The 18,065-nt window shown below is 40.0% G+C and overlaps 1 protein-coding gene across 2 annotated transcripts in view; it reads right to left on the bottom strand.

Moving 5' to 3' along the window:
- The window catches only part of LOC139757319 (aladin-like), a 62,644-nt gene that overhangs the window by 15,704 nt on the left and 28,875 nt on the right, over positions 1–18,065 (bottom strand). For both annotated transcript variants that reach the window (XM_071677745.1, XM_071677735.1), the window contains exons 4-6: positions 17,497–17,678; positions 15,189–15,357; positions 6,428–6,587 (exon numbers count right to left, since the gene is read on the bottom strand). In XM_071677745.1, coding sequence (XP_071533846.1) covers positions 6,428–6,587; positions 15,189–15,357; positions 17,497–17,678 — 511 coding nt within the window. The remainder of the gene's footprint in view (positions 1–6,427; positions 6,588–15,188; positions 15,358–17,496; positions 17,679–18,065) is intronic.

The raw sequence follows: 18,065 nt of genomic DNA, 5'->3' as shown, positions 1-18,065 counted from the left end.
CCTCTGCTATTTCACCAGAATCAGAGGTTAGATACCAGTCAAATTTGCCTGACTTAGTTCCCTCATTTCTTTTCACAGATATGGATGGGATGATAAACCTGTCCTATATCAATATGGGGGAGATGGTTATCAACCCTTTCACTGCAGCTACTAGATATATCTGAATAACATTTACACCATGTCAATGAGAAGTACAGATCTATTCCACAACTTTCAAAAATACTCCATCTATTGGACCATTCATGATATCATGATGACCTTAAAAAAAAAAACATATCCGCCCCCATACTACCATACGTAAGCTATGCTGAGTTTCACTTTACCCTTAACTCTCTCATGTTTGGAGCTGGTTTTATTGCTTGACAAGTGAGTTACATACATGGATCACATAAAACATCTACATTTGCTTTTTTCCCACCCTAGGTGTTCCTTTTATCATTATGAAGCTCCGGCAGTTGTGTGTGCATCTATTTGAAGATAGTGCATGACAATTATGTAGTACATGCTTGGTGTCTTCATTATGCAATCTACCACATGCCTTTTTCTTCTCTTCTCATCCATCCACCAAGCAGTTTCATTTTCATTCCCACATCTCATGACTTTATATCTTGCTACTAATTCAAAACCATTAAGTCTTTTTCCAAACATTCTAAACACCACATTCACACATAACTGCATCCCTACATTAACTGTGCTTCCATCTAAACTTTCAGTCACCCTTCCACACTCTTTGCATTCTTGCTGATTCATCTTCTTGCCTGCCAACACCTTTAATCCTCATTCTACCTGATATCATTCCTCAACTTCTCCCTGATCCCCACCCTAACAAGCACCACATAATGATCAGAGTTTCCAAACAATTCTTTCTCAACTCTAGCATTTAGCACAGTCTTTCTCAACCTTTCATCCACTGCAGATAGTCAATCAAACCCTTTTGTTCTCTTCCATCATTCCTCATTCATGCATACCTGTGGGTCATATTTTGCTGAAAAAAGCTATTTGCAAGGCTTAAACCCTTCTATGTCCTGAAATCCACAAGATAACTTCCATTCTCATTTACTCCAGGCACTCACTATCACCATCTATCTCAACAATTAATGATGTCCCACCTTACATTCATATCACCTAATACAACCACCTTTCTCTACCTATCCCTAATGCCTGTTCCCCTTGGAAATCCCTTAAATGGGTGGCCACAGCAAGAGAGTATCCTTAACTAGTAAACTCCACTGCCACTTCTTAGCCTTCATGCCTCATCCTTAACAGGCGACTGAAAGAAGGTAACTTCAATGCAGTCTTTGCAGAGACTCCTACTTAAAGTTCCTACTGACTACTACTTATTGCTCCTGCATAATGTTCCTAACAACTACATTCTACCTAATGCTCCTGCCAATATGTTCCTACCTACTACTTCTATTAACTGCTCCTACCATTTTGCCAAACGTAGGGCTAGTGCATAGCAGATACACAGGAAAATCTAGAGTTATGAAGAATGAGCAGTGTGAGTTAAGTGTTGTCAAGTGTTATGTGTGACTGTATGTTTTTGGACAGAATGCCAGTAGTCCATGTGTGGGTGAGGTAGAAAGAAAAGACAGCTATCTATGTCAGAGGAGTGCAACTTAACAACCACTGAAGTGCTGGCTTAATACACAGATGTGAGTAACCCTCACTATACCTTTGCAATTTACAAACACTGGATCCATACATCCTCTACTTCTTCTGAAACCACATTGCTCCTTCCCAATCTTTTTTCTGTACATGCCTTCAATCTCTCAATCACTAACTCCCCTTCCCCCATCATAAAACTTTCCAGATACTCTCAACAAATCATACCTCTATAATATGAACACTTACCTTTATACTCCTTGCTTTTATGTGGTGGCAATATAAATGCATTCTGCCAATTATCAAGCATTTCACCATGATCCATACGTACACTGAAAACCCTCACTAACCAAACAACAACACAGTCACCCCCCTTTCTCAATGAATTCAATAGTAATACCATCCACTCCAGTTGCCTTGCCATATTTCACACTTCATACAGCTTTCAACACTTCCCTCTCCACCAAACCACTTTCCATTACTCTCTCACTTCACATACCACCTCGACCCAAGCACCCAACATCTACCGCCCTAGCATCAAACATGTTCAAGAGTCCTCACTTCATCTTTACTTGTTACCACTTCTGCTTCTGCCCTCTTCACCAATGTTCCTATTTGTTCTTTTAATTTTTACACATTATTAACCTTCCAAAACACCTTATTCTCCCCAAGTTTACTGATACTTGATAACCCCAATTCTCATTTGCCCTCTTTCAACCTTCCTCTTCACCTCCTGCCACTTTCTCTTATACACTCCCAATCATTTGCACTCCTTCCCTGTAAGTACTACCCAAATGCCTGCCTTTTCTATTTCACTAGCAACTTTACTTTGTCCCACTACTCACTTCCCTTTCTTAACTGCCCACCTTTCGAATGCCACATGCATCTCTCAGACATGTCAGCACTGCTTGCCCGAATAGCTCCCATTCCTAATCAACTCCCCTTGCTACATTTACTCTTACCTTTTGCCATTCTACATTCAATCTCTCCTAGTATTTCTTCACATGTCTCTTTTCCAAGCTCACTTACTTTCACCATTCTCTTCTCACCGAAATTGTTTCCTCTTTTCCTAAAACTTCAACAAATCTTCACCCTTGCCTCCAAAAAGTAGTAATCATACATCCCACCAGCTGCCCCTCTCAGCACATTGAAATCTAAAAGTCTCTCTCTTACACATATATGAATTAACATGTAATCCATTAGTATCCACTGAGCATCTTTTCTACTCATCAAATCACGATTTCAACTTCATACACACTTGTGTATGTCCCTTTTTTTTTAATCAGGTTTTGCCAATCACCACTCCTTTTACAGCACACAACTAAGAACAAGCTCTTCACCATTTCTATTCATAATACTGAATACCCCATGTCTTTCAATCATACCCTCAACTGCCGCATCACTCACCTACGCATCTAAATTATCCATCGCTAATACCAGGTCTCATGCACCAAAACTGCTAACACACTCACTCAGCTGCTCCCAAAACACTTACTTCTTGTGATCTTTCTACTCATGGCCATGTGCATAAGTACTAATAATCACCCACCTCTCACCTTCCACTTTTGTTTCTACCCACATCAATCTAGAATTTTCTACTTTATACTCTTTCACACACTCCTACAACTCCTGCTTCAGGAGTAGTGCTACTCCTTCCTTACTTGTCCTTTCACCAACTTGACTTTACTCGTAAGACATTTCCAAACCATTCTTACCCTTTACCCTTGAGCTTTGTTTCACTCAGAGCCAGATCATCCAGGTGTCTTTCCTTAAACATACTACCTATCTCTTCTCAACATGGTTTGATCCACACACATTTAGACACTCCAGCCTGCATTAATAATGTCCTCAGTCATTTCATTCCATTTAGTTATCACTTTTATACTATAAAAATACTCCTTTTTTAACAAGGTTCTTTAGTTTCATGTTATGTCCTTTGGTTGCTCTGTTCCTACATCTCTTGAAGAACTTTTCACTGTCCATATCAATAATCTAAATCATAACCTTAAAAGTTGTGATCAGGTTGCCCCTCACTCTTCTTTCCTCCAAGGAGGGTAAATTCAAAGCCTCCAGCTTCTGCCTGTAATTCAGCTCTTAATCTTATCATTGTCTATGTTGCCCTCTTCTGAACCTTCTCTAGAGGCTCTTTGTGCTTTTATAAGTACAGTGACCAAACTTGAGAAGCATATTCTAGTTTTGGCCTTAAGTAGGATGTGCACAGCTTACTAAACATTTCTGTATCCATACACTTGAAAGTTTTTCTAACAACTGTCAGCAGACAGTTTGTCTCCTAAACTATTTTCCTAATGTGGGACTCTGGCAACAGGTTAGGGGTCAATCCCAAATCCTGACACACACAATCCTTAAGCTTATTTTCTGCTTGATAATAATAAAATTGAGGCCCTCTTTCAATCTATTTCATCCTTGTTTCTTTACATATCCTCCATGTTTTCACTTCCTTCATGACCTCTGCATCATCTGTAAACATATTCAGGTAGGAGTTCATAGCTTTTAAGCAAATTATTCAAATAGATAATCTCAACCCATATGAGAAGTCTCACATGTATCTTTCATACCCTTCCACTGAGATAATCTTTTATCCATCAAAGGAGTTTCCTCCTTATTCCTGCCTGGTGATCCAGCTTCTCAACGAGCCTCCAGTGCGGTAGTATCAAATTCTTTCTGGCAGATCAAATACAAACAATCCACCCAGCTTTCTCCTTTGTCTAAGACAGAGCTGTTTCCCATGTTGGCCAGGAACAAATGAAGAAATGGCACTTGCTAGCTCAAATCTACTCTCTAGCTGTCATTGATAATGCATCAAGACCACAGTCCCCTATCTGCAGCCAAGCCCAACAGACCTTTCCATGGTTTCCTCTGACCACTTCTGATGTCCTGGTTCAGCCCAGCTACCAGCACATCACTCCATGAGTGACATGTCACTCCAATTTACATTTCCCATGCACGCCTCTTACCCTTCTGCATGATCTGACCCCAATAAATCACAGCATTTTTCACTCCATCCTTCCATCTCATCTTTAGTCTTCCCATTCTTTTTGTTTCCTCCACTTCTGATTCATATATCTTCTTAGCCTCTCCTCATTCATCCTCTCCTCAAATCCAAACTGTTCCAGCACATCCCACTGAACCCCTTCAAACATGCTTGGCTTACTAATAAACTCCCACACTGTCATTCCTTAATTAATCAACCCTCCTCCCATAACATATTGTCCTCAGGTATTAACAATCAAATATTCCTATCTCTGCCCTCACAGACAGTAATTTCCTCTTCCATGCAGTCCTAAACACATCCAGAAACTTTGCACCCTCACTCATCCAATGGTTCACTTCAGCCCCTGTAGTTTCTTCTACTGCCATGTCCACTCCCTGTTATCTCTAAAATACCTCATTTCCTTCTAATTCTCTCAATTCACACTCACACTCAAACCAAACCATCTCTCTCCCCAGCTAAACCTTATCACCTAACTTTTATTCTCATTAATTCTCAAGTTTCTTCTATCAAACACTCTTCCAAACCCAAACACCAGTTTCAGTAGTTTCTCACTCAAACCAAACCATCTCTCTCCCCATCTAAACCTTATCAACTAACTTTTATTCTCATTAATTCTCAAGTTTCTTCTATCACACACTCTCCCAAACCCAAACACCAGTTTCAGTAGTTTCTCACTCAAGTCTGCCACTTGAGCTGTGTCATCTGCAAACAGGTCCCAATGACTCCCATCAAACTATATATTTGCCCCATTCTCTAATACTCTTACATTCACCTCCATCACCACCCTATCCACAAACATATCAACAACCATGGTGACATCACACACCCTTGTTGCAATACCAAAAATCTTTAAATTCTTATAAGAAAAACCAAAAACCTCATCATATGAAAAAATACATGCAAACACAAATAAGGAACATATGCACATAAAAAGTTTTGATCAACATGACCACTCAAAACAAAGCCTAAGGTCACAACGATACTGTAGACCTAGCATTGGCAGCATCTCCAGGCACATTTTTTCTCAAGGTTATTATTAATACAGAGAACTTGAAATGCGTATCATGAGACTATGAATAATAGAAAAGGATAAATATCTAACTCCTCTGAAAGCTTAAAAAAAAAGGTGAAGATGCTATAATTCAACATCACCAAGGTCAACAATGCTGAAATAAACAAGTGAATGATGGGAAAGGCTGGCTGCCTGGAGCTACCCCGACCCAGCATGATGACAACAATGGCCTGAGTGGGTTATTTTATGGCTATTTAGACTCTGTGAATGAACATCTGGCCTAATATGTTTTCAGATGGTTGAAGGAAGTAAATCCTCAAAGGTACAACATATCCTGCAGGATAAAACTACATTCTAACTTCCTAATGAGCATATGTCTATGATGCTCACAGGATTCTGTCTTCAGGTAAGAGATAATATACAGAAGGATTATCCCCTCTCTTCCAATGGCATTTCTGCCATGATATATGACTAATGTGAAAGACTCTGGTGGTGAATACTTAGTGAAGTCTTCAGGGGTCCTCTACCTCCACTGCCAGGGTTGAAACTAGGCTCTTGGGTAAAGTCACCATTCAACCAAGCTGCTAGAAGCCACATCCTGCTTGCCAACATAGCCTCCACAACCAAGCTGGTCTGGTGCACTTTGTAGGCACTAGCCCAGGGCACTATTTACTTCTCTACCATGCATTCCATGGAGTTTCAGATGATAACAGGCAAAATGTTGAAGTCTTGGGTCCTGGATGTCTAAGGTGTTCTCTCTTTTTATGCATATTGCAGCTCTGGATTTCTTTACTAACCTTTGGGTGCCAGGTGAGAGAACTGATGGGAGTTGCACTAGGATGGGCCAGTAGTGAGACACATGAACCAGATGGGCGGGTCACGACATTTACTGGGTCTAATGTCCATAGCAACACACCACACTCACAGCCTACAGCCAAAAGTGAGGCTGAATATGGCCTAAGGAAAAAAATAAATCCCTTATAAAGTAATACACATATTATTGAAAAGAAAGTAAATTTCGATAATAACAGGGTACATTTGTAACATAGATGTTAAAAAAAAAGTTACAGACCTGCATTCAGCCTAGAAAGCTTTTATAGTAAAACTAGGAACTCCCATCATGGAGGTGTCCATGGCAAAAGAGTCCACTTAACCCTGTCCTTCCATGCCTCCCATAAATACACCATTTCAAGCATTCTTCCCCAATTTCTCTCCCTCCTGTTTTCTTCCACTTCATTTACCCACAGCACATGAGGTCTTCCTCTCACACCAACCCCTCTAATCATACTATCATACACTCTTCTTGTAAACTCTCCATCTTGCACTCTTTCCACATACCCAAACCACCTCAAAGTATTACATTTCATCCACTCTACCACTCTACAGTTCATTCCTTTTGCATTCCCTGCCATAGCAAGTCTTTCATACATCTCTTCTTTACTTTCTTAATTACATCTTGTCATACCAAATGCACCTCTCAAATAAATCATTTCTACAGCCTGGATTCTTGACATCTGTGACTCATCCCATGCCCATGTTTTGGCTTCAAAGGTTAGAGTTGGGGGATCTGTGCTGCACCTTATACCATTCTTCACTCCCATACTTACAACAAAACCCTTCATTATTCTATTAAAAGACCCAATGATTCTTCTACCTTGTAATCCTCTTTCACTTATCTCTCCTTCCATATCACCAAACTTACCCTACACAGCTGGAAATGTTATCTTGCCCTAAATTGTACATCCATGAATGCTATCATAAAGCAATCATACAAAACTGTAAAATTAATACTGTCTAACCTCTATAATTTGGACTGACTGGGTGACCGGGTGAGGAAAGGTTGACAAAGAGGGTATATGTGCCAGAGGTGGAGGGAACAAGAAGTGAGAGACCCATTGGAGGTGGATGGATGGAGTGAAAAAGATTTTGAGCAATAGGGGCCTGAACATACAGAAAGGTGATAGGCATGCAAGGAATAGAGTGAAATGGAATGATGTGGTATACTGAGGTTGATGTGCTGTCAATGGACTGAACCAGGGCTGCAGACCAACCTTCACTGGAAACCAATCACTCTCCTCTCTTCCTACTTGCACACAAGCCTTACACCCTTGGTAAATCTTCTCACTGCTTCTAGTAGCTTACCTCCAATACCATATATTCTTAATACCTTCCACAAAGCATCTCTATCAACCCTATCATATGCCTTCTCCAGATCCATAAATGCTGCATACAAAGCCATCTGTTTTTCTAAGTATTTCTCATATACATCTTCAGAGTAGACACCTATATTCACCCATATAATTTTCCAAGTACACTCAAACTTATTCCTCTGTCGTTTGAGCTCTCACCTTTATCCCCATTGTCTTTACCCAATGACACTAAAAATGCTTTCCACCAATCCTCAGGCACTTCACCATGATCCATACATACAATGAATATCCTTACCAACCAATCAACAACACAATCACACCCTTTCTTAGTAAATTCAACTACATTTCCATCCACTCCTGTCGCCTTGCCAAATTTCATTTTCCGCAAGGCTTTCACCACCTTTTCTCTCTTCACCAGTCCATTTTCCCTGACTCTCTCACTTCACACACCACCTCGACCAAAACACCCTACATCTGCCACTCTATCATCAAACACATTCAACAATCCTTCAAAATACTCACTCCATCTCCTCATCACTACATATAATCACATTCCCCCTTGCCCCCTTCACTGATGTCCCCGTTTGTTCTCTTATTTTTCGCACATTATTCACCTCCTTCCAAAACATTTTTTATTCTCCCTAAAGTTCAATGACAGTCTCTCACCCAAACTCTCATTTGCCCTCCTTTCCTTGTAAGTACCGTCCAAATGCTTCTCTTTTCTCTTTCACAAGCAACTTTAATTCTCAATCCCACTACACACTACCCTTTCTAATCTGCCCACTTCCCACCTTTCTCATGCCACATGCATCACTACTTCCCTAAATACATCCCATTCCTCACCCACTCCCCTCACTTCATTTGCTCTCACTTTTTGCCATTCTACACTCAATCTCTCCTAGTATTTCTTCAAACAAGTCTCCTTTCTAAGCTCATTTACTCTCACCACTCTCTTCTCCCCAACACTCTCTCTTATTTTTTTGAAAATCTTTACAAATCTTCACCTGTGCCTCCACAAGATACTGATCAGACATCCCATCAGCTGCCCCTCTTGCAACATTTACATCTAAAAGTCTCTCTTTCATACATCCATCAACTAATATGTAACCTAAAGCCCTTTGACCGTCTCTCATACTCACATAAGTACGCTTGTGTATAACTCTCATTTTAAACCAGGTATTCCCAATCATTATTCTTTTTTCAGCACACAAATCCACAAGCTCTTGACCAATTCCATTCACAACATTGAATACCCCACCATACCAATTATACCCTCAAATGGCACATTATTCACCTTCAAATTCAAATCACCTATCACTAATACCCAGTCTTGTGCACCAAAATTGCTGACACACTCAGCTGCCCCAAAATTACTTGCCTTTCATGATCTTTATTCTCATGACCAGGTGCATAAGCACAAATAATCATCCATCTCTTGCCATCCACTTTCAGTTTTACCCAAATCAATCTAAGATTTTTTCCTTATACTCTATCACACACTCCCAACACTCCTGCTTCTGGAGTAGTAATACTCCTTACTAAGTCCTTACTCCTTACCAGCCCCTGAATTCACTCTTAAAACATTTCCAAACCATTCTTCCCCTTCACCCTTGAGCTTCGCTTTACTTAGATCCAACACATACACGTTTCTTTCCTCAAACATACTACCTATCCTTTCTTATCTTCATATTCAGACACCCCAGTCTGAGCCTTCGAGGAGGACGAGCACTCCCCACTTGACCACGTTAGTGAGGTAGCATCAGAAACAGATTTAATTAAATTGTCTCTTACCATACATAGTAGAGATATCAATATGAATCAAAATGTTGGCTTATACAAATCAGATAACTTTGTGAAAAAATTGCAAATTGGTTTCCCAAAACTTAGGTGACTTGAGTTTGTAACTTGAGAGAGATGAGGCTGTTGAGCATGTCCAGTGGTTAAACCCTTCAACTGTTTCTGAATTCATTTGCTGGCCCCGCCTAATGGCAGCTGGTATATCATATTCTAGTTATATCTATCTGTGCTCAGTCCTGACAATGTAATTATACAAAAGCATTTGGCACTTCAGATTTTCCATTCCTTTGTGGTTCTACCTGCATATTATATAAGATCACTACATGTACTTTTCGCATATATCTATTATACTTGATCGCCGTTTCCTGCATTAGTGAGGTAGCGCCAAGAAACAGATGAAGAAAGACCCATCCACTCATATACATTATATACATATAACTCAACTTATCTTTACAGTACTATCTATCCCTGACATACGACTGAGTTCCATTCTGACCAACTAGTCGGATCTTGAAATGGATGTAAGTCGACATATATCAGCATGGCACGTAGAATTTGTATATCTGTACAGCGTTCTTTAATCCTACTAAATTTCTATGATTTTCTCTTTTTTTATCAACTAGCTTTATTATACGATTCTGTTGTTTCTTCTTATCTTTTATTTAGGATTCTTTAATTTATACTTCACTTCAATTTTTTACGTTATGCAAGTTCTATCATGATTACCTCACTTTTGTTTAACCACATTAATGAATTGACATTTTTTTCAAAACACTCTGTGGTTTATTAAAAAAAAATTTCTTTGGTTTGTTTTTACCTTTTCAGCAGATACTTTGTCAGCACTTGCTGCTTCATCTGTGACTCAAATGTAGTGAAAGCTATATCCTCTTTTAAATCTATTGAACCAACCATGACTTGCTGTGAAGTTCTCAATGTAATACTCGTCTGCTCACTTCAAAGTCTCAAAAAGACTTTAAGCCTTTGCCTGAATTGTTAGTAAGGATAATGGTACATGTTTTTCAATTTGATCTTCCATCCACAGCATCAATAACTTTTCCATTTCATGGATGAGCCATTGTCATTGCTTTGCTACTATCATAGACTTCCTACTTGCCAAACCTTTCACTGCTTCATGTATTTTTTCTTTGTCCTTAAAAATTGTGGATACTGTCTAATGGGAGAAATGTAGATCAAATGTAATCACATTAACTATCTTTTTTCCTCCTTCATATTGGGTGATTACCTTCATTTTCAATTCCACATCTGGCATCTTCCTTGGCCTCTTGCCAGATCTATCAACATATGGTGAATTTTTCCTCTTGCTCGTCACCTTTTTTGGGGTTTAATACATTATTTATTTATTTATTCATTTTGCTTTGTCGCTGTCTCCCGCGTTTGCGAGGTAGTGCAAGGAAACAGATGAAAGAAATGGCCCAACCCACCCCCATACACAATGTATATACATACACGTCCACACACGCAAATATACATACCTATACATCTCAATGTACATATATATACACACACACAGACACATACATATATACCCATGCACACAATTCACACTGTCTGCCTTCATTCATTCCCATCGCCACCTCACCACACATGGAATACCATCCCCCTCCCCCCTCATGTGTGCGAGGTAGCACTAGGAAAAGACAACAAAGGCTCCATTCATTCACACTCAGTCTCTAGCTGTCATGCAATAATGCCCAAAACCACAGCTCCCTTTCCACATCCAGGCCCCACACAACTTTCCATGGTTTACCCCAGACGCTTCACATGCCCTGATTCTATCCACTGACAGCACGCCAATCCCGGTATACCATATCGATCCAATTCACTCTCTTCCTTGCCCGCCTTTCACCCTCCTGCATGTTCAGGCCCCGATCACACAAAATCTTTTTCACTCCATCTTTCCACCTCCAATATGGTCTCCCACTTCTCCTCGTTCCCTCCACCTCCGACACATATATCCTCTTGGTCAATCTTTCCTCACTCATTCTCTCCATGTGCCCAAACCATTTCAAAACACCCTCTTCTGCTCTCTCAACCACGCTCTTTTTATTTCCACACATCTCTCTTACCCTTACATTACTTACTCAATCAAACCACCTCACACCACACATTGTCCTCAAACATCTCATTTCCAGCACATCCACCCTCCTGCGCACAACTCTATCCATAGCCCAGGCCTCGCAACAATACAACATTGTTGGAACCACTATTCCTTCAAACATACCCATTTTTGCTTTCCAAGATAATGTTCTCGACTTCCACACATTCTTCAAGGTTCCCAGGATTTTCACCCCCTCCCCCACCCTATGATTCACTTCCGCTTCCATGGTTCCATCCGCTGCCAGATCCACTCCCAGATATCTAAAAAACTTTACTTCCTCCAGTTTTTCTCCATTCAAACTTACCTCCCAATTGACTTGACCCTCAACCCTACTGTACCTAATAACCTTGCTCTTATTCACATTTACTCTTAACTTTCTTCTTTCACACACTTTACCAAACTCAGTCACCAGCTTCTACAGTTTCTCACATGAATCAGCCACCAGTGCTGTATCATCAGCGAACAACAACTGACTCACTTCCCAAGCTCTCTCATCCACAACAGACTTCATACTTGCCCCTCTTTCCAAAACTCTTGCATTCACCTCCCTAACAACCCCATCCATAAACAAATTAAACAACCATGGAGACATCACACACCCCTGCCACAAACCTACATTCACTGAGAACCAATCACTTTCCTCTCTTCCTACACGTACACATGCCTTACATCCTCGATAAAAACTTTTCACTGCTTCTAACAACTTGCCTCCCACACCATATATTCTTAGTGCCTTCCACAGAGCATCTCTATCAACTCTATCATATGCCTTCTCATATACATTCTTCAAAGCAAACACCTGATCCACACATCCTCTACCACTTCTGAAACCATACTGCTCTTCCCCAGTCTGATGCTCTGTATATGCCTTCACCCTCTCAATCAATACCCTCCCATGCAATTTACCAGGAATACTCAACAAACTTATACCTCTGTAATTTGAGCACTCACTCTTATCCCCTTTGCCTTTGTACAAGATATATATATTTTTTCATTTATTTATTTATTTTGCTTTGTCGCTGTCTCCCGCGTTTGCGAGGTAGCGCAAGGAAACAGACGAAAGAAATGGCCCAACCGACCCCCATGCACAATGTATACACACACACGTCCACACACGCAAATATACATACCTATACATCTCAATGTACACATATATATATACACATACACAGACACATACATATATACCCATGCACACAATTCACACAGTCTGCCCCGATTCACTCCCATCGCCACCTCGCCACACATGGAATACCTTCCCCCTCCCCCCTCATGTGTGCGAGGTAGCACTAGGAAAAGACAACAAAGGCCCCATTCGTTCACACTCAGTCTCTAGCTGCCACGCAATAATGCCCGAAACCACAGCTCCCTTTCCACATCCAGGCCCCACACAACCTTCCATGGTTTACCCCAGACACTTCACATGCCCTGATTCAATCCACTGACAGCACGTCAACCCCGGTATACCACATCGATCCAATTCACTCTATTCCTTGCCCTCCTTTCACCCTCCTGCATGTTCAGGCCCCGATCACACAAAATCTTTTTCACTCCATCTTTCCACCTCCAATCTGGTCTCCCACTTCTCCTCGTTCCCTCCACCTCTGACACATATATCCTCTTGGTCAATCTTTCCTCACTCATTCTCTCCAAGTACCCAAACCATTTCAAAAAACCCTCTTCTGCTCTCTCAACCACGCTCTTTTTATTTCCACACATCTCTCTTACCCTTATATTACTTACTCGATCAAACCACCTCACACTACACATTGTCCTCAAACATCTCATTTCCAGCACATCCACCCTTCTGCGCACAATTCTATCCATAGCCCACGCCTCGCAACCACACAACATTGTTGGAACCACTATTCCTTCAAACGTACCCATTTTTGCTTTCCGAGATAATGTTCTCGACTTCCACACATTCTTCAAGGCTCCCAGGATTTTCGCCCCCTCCCCCACCCTATGATTCACTTCCGCTTCCATGGTTCCATCCGCTCCCAAATATCTAAAACACTTTACTTCCTCCGGTTTTTCTCCATTCAAACTTACCTCCCAATTGACTTGACCCTCAACCCTACTGTACCTAATAACCTTGCTGTTTTTCACATTTACTCTTAACTTTCTTCTTTCACACACTTTACCAAACTCAGTCACCAGTTTCTGCAGTTTCTCACATGAATCAGCCACCAGCGCTGTATCATCAGCGAACAACAACTGATTCACTTCCCAAGCTCTCTCATCCACAACAGACTTCATACTTGCCCCTCTTTCCAAAACTCTTGCATTCACCTCCCTAACAACCCCATCCATAAACAAATTAAACAACCATGGAGACATCACACACCCCTGCCGCAAACCTACATTCACTGAGAACCAATCACTTTCCTCTCTTCCTACACATACACATGCCTTACATCCTCGATAAAAACTTTTCACTGCTTCTAACAACTTGCCTCCCACACCATATATTCTTAATACCTTCCACAGAGCATCTCTATCAACTCTATCATATGCCAAACTCATATATATATATATATATATATACACATGTACATAATCATACATGCTTACTTTCATCCATTTCGGGTGCAACCCCGCTAGACAGGAAACAGCATCGCTAACCTCTGCTTCAGCAAGTTAGTGCCACGAAAACAGACAAAAAAGGTCACACTTGTTCACATTCAGCCTCTAGCTTTCATGTGTAATGCACCAAAACCACAGCTCCCTATCCACATCCAGGCCCCATAGACCTTACAAAGTTATCTCATTCATACAAACCAACATTTTCATTCATATTAATATAATTTGTAAGGAATGAAAATCCACTCAACCAAAGAAAATAAACTTTAAAGTTTAAATGATTTTTTCTCAATGGTGATTTTTTTTCATAAGTATGAAGAGGAGAAACACAATTTAAAGTCAGAAAAAATACCACAGATATCATTTGATAAAAAGGGGGACAAGTGAGGATATTCCCTCTCAGGCTCAGTCCTCTGTCCTTAATGCTAGCTCGTTAATGCAAGAAATGGCAAATATGTATGAAAAAAAATCATTTAAAAAAACATACAAAGTCATGGCAAGATTACTTCAGAAAAACTGCAAAAGACTAATCTATATAAACATGGCATGGATACAAAAAATCAAAAAATTAATCTTTGTGGTAAAACAAGTGGTAATGTATCAATAAATGGAAGAATTGTTAAGTTCTATGCATCCTGAAAAATAGTTGTGAAGAAAACCCCATATCACTTTCAACTAAAACTATCAATTCAACAACCCCCATTCTCCACAACAAAAGTGCACAAATGCAAAATGTTATTTCTAAGTTGAATTACAAACAGCAGCGGTAACATCGTAGATTTCTATCATCATATCTAAGCTAGTGACAACACTAAAAGGTGGCATGAAGGGACAAGGGAAATTCAACTTCTCATATATCAATATGCAACTATTGTACAATGAAAGGAAAAGTCTAAAATTTGAACATACATCCATGCAATGTGTGTGATGGATTTCTGAAGGCGGTGCTTCAAAAGAGGTGTGATACTGCGGCCTGCAGCAAACACCCTTACTGTATCATCACAAAACACAGCAGCCAAGATGTTGGTATGAGGATGCCAAGCCACACTCACAACACTGCCTCCTGACCCACGGAGAGCTGTTATATACGGAGTAATTTAAAGAAATGAGACTTTATGATAGTGACACATTAACATACTCTTGTGTTATGTATTCACAGAAAATCTTTTAAATTCCTTTTAGACATCTAATTACAAAGAACATTCCATACTTTCATTGGTGATACACAACACTAACCCTTTCATTGCAAAATTAAATTTCAGAAATGCATCTACAACTGATGATTCAAAAATAAAAATTATGGTTGTTTACTTTCTTAATTTCTTAAATCAGTTTTAGCTAAAAGTTCACATATACAACTACAAAAATGTACTGTTATGATGCACATATTTCAGTTTCAATACTGGCAAAATTTTTCTTAGCTTTGAAAATGAATGATTCTCAAACATAATTTACAATACTGATATGGAGGAATACAAAGTCTTACGTATTCCTATCTATATCTATGACAACCATTCCCTCCAGGAACCCCAATCAAGGGACTGGCCATGGCAAAAGAGTCTCCGCTTATCCCCATCCTTACATGCTTCCCTTGCATACATCATTCCATGCAATCTTCCACCATTTTTCTCCTTCCAGTACTTTTCCACTCTATTTTCCCGTCACAGGAAATCTGCCTCTCACACAAACCCCTTTAGTGACACTATCGTACACTTGTTAACTCCCTATCTTGCATTATTTCCACATGCCAAAACGATCACACAGTATTACATTTTACTCACTCTACCATTCCAAAATTCAATCCCTTTGCATACCCCGCCATAATCCTTCATACACACCCTCATTACTTTCTTCATTCCATCCAGTCATATCAAATGCTCCTCTCAAAAAGCTCATTTCCATAGTCTGAATTCTTGACCTCTGTGACTTATTCCAGTCCATGCTTTGACAGCACAGATCAGGTCAGGAGGACTATACTGTCTCTTAATCCTTTCTTCACTTCCATACTTAAACCTCTACCCTTCATTAGTCTAATAAGGGACCTATGAATCTCTTACCCTATGCTGCTCTCTTCCTTAACTCTCCATTCATATCACTAAACTTACCCAAGATAGCTCCCAAATACCTAAATCCTCTCACCTCTTACAGTCTTTCTCCCCTCACATCTATAACACAATTTAATACACTTTCTTCTCTCAATCTATTGGGCTTTGCAAAATCTGTAATTTCACTCTGTTTCCTTTTAAACACCATTACTTTACTTTTACTTGCATTTAACTTTCAATTACCTATGCTTAAACACACCACAAAACACTTACAACCTTCTGCAACTCCTCTTCAATCACACCACACAACACAATATCATCCACAAACAGGCAGCCCTGCCTCACACCCATATGTATACTAAAATTTTTGCTCACACCCATATGTACACTGAGACTTGCTCAACTCTCCATCCACTCTTACACATGCATTTGCTCCTCTATATAAAGCATCATACAAAAGTTGTCCCCATAACCCATATAGCCTTAACACATCCTACAAAGCATCCACTAGACTCTGTCATATGCTTTCACCAGACCCATAAAAGCTGCATACAGCTTCTTACCTCTTGCTAGATACTTTTCCCACAGTCATTCTCACCCCAAAAATCTGATTCACTTATCCCCTGCCTTTTCTAAAAACTCCTTGCTCCTCAATTATTCTGCACTCAGTCACTTCATCGCTTTATCAATCAATACTCTTGCATACACTTTTCCTGGTATACTTGTATGTGATGCATATAACCTATACACCTTTTTCTTTTATGAATAGTTTTCACACAACCTCCTGCTTCCAAGCTAAATTACATATCAAATGCACCCAGTCTATCACACTTTCTTCTCCATAAATCAACATTGCATCTGTAATCCTATCTACCCTAGGTGCCTTTTCTATCTTAAACCCCATAATCACCCTCATTACCAACTTTCTTATACATTCCACTAGCATGAAACTCAAATGTAAAAAAATTCCCTACAACTCACTGAGTAAAAAGCACACAGCACACATTATCTTAAGTTAGCTGGAGTTGTGATAAACATAGCTTTATCATTTAGGAATGTATAAGCAAGGTATCATCAAGAACAGACAATGAGCTAAAAGTTATAAATACCCATCTAAAGGAATCCAAATTAGGTTGTGAAAGGCCTACACAGAACATGATTTAAACTCTTACCAAGAGGGGAAACTGGAGAGCTTCCACTTCTCTTGGGTGATGGTAGTAGTGCCTGGGCTTTGGCAATGATGCCACACAATTTAAGGATGACAGATGCCGCAGTGGAAGTAATATGATGTAGTCTACCCTCATCCTTGCATTTGATCATTTCTTGCAAAGCAGCCTCCCATCCCTCCTCATAACTGAAATTTTATAAAAAAAAAAAAAGTTAAACATCCTTCAAATTATAGACAATGAAAAACTATTCACAACAGCATCACTGAAGTGCAAGTATATCAGATTCATTTTGTAGGAGCAAAATTAGACTGTTAAGTTCTTTCATTTTTTCCCTAACATAATATGACCATAAAGTGTATACATATATGTTGGGGAGAAGAGAGTGGTGACAGTAAGTGAGCTCAGAAAGGACACTTGTGTGAGGAAGTACCAGGAGAGACTGAGTGTAGAACGGCAAAAGGTGAGAGCAAATGATGGGAGGGGAGTGGGTGAGGAGTGTGATGTATATATATAGGGAAGCAGTGATGGCACGTGCAAAAGATGTATGTGGCATGAAAAAGGTGAGAGGTGGG

This window comes from Panulirus ornatus, chromosome 2, assembly GCF_036320965.1.
Source record: "Panulirus ornatus isolate Po-2019 chromosome 2, ASM3632096v1, whole genome shotgun sequence".
In the NCBI taxonomy this organism is placed as follows: Eukaryota; Metazoa; Arthropoda; class Malacostraca; order Decapoda; family Palinuridae; genus Panulirus; species Panulirus ornatus.
The sequence above is the reverse complement of the archived record's forward strand: the minus strand, read 5'-3'. Positions and strand labels throughout refer to the sequence as shown.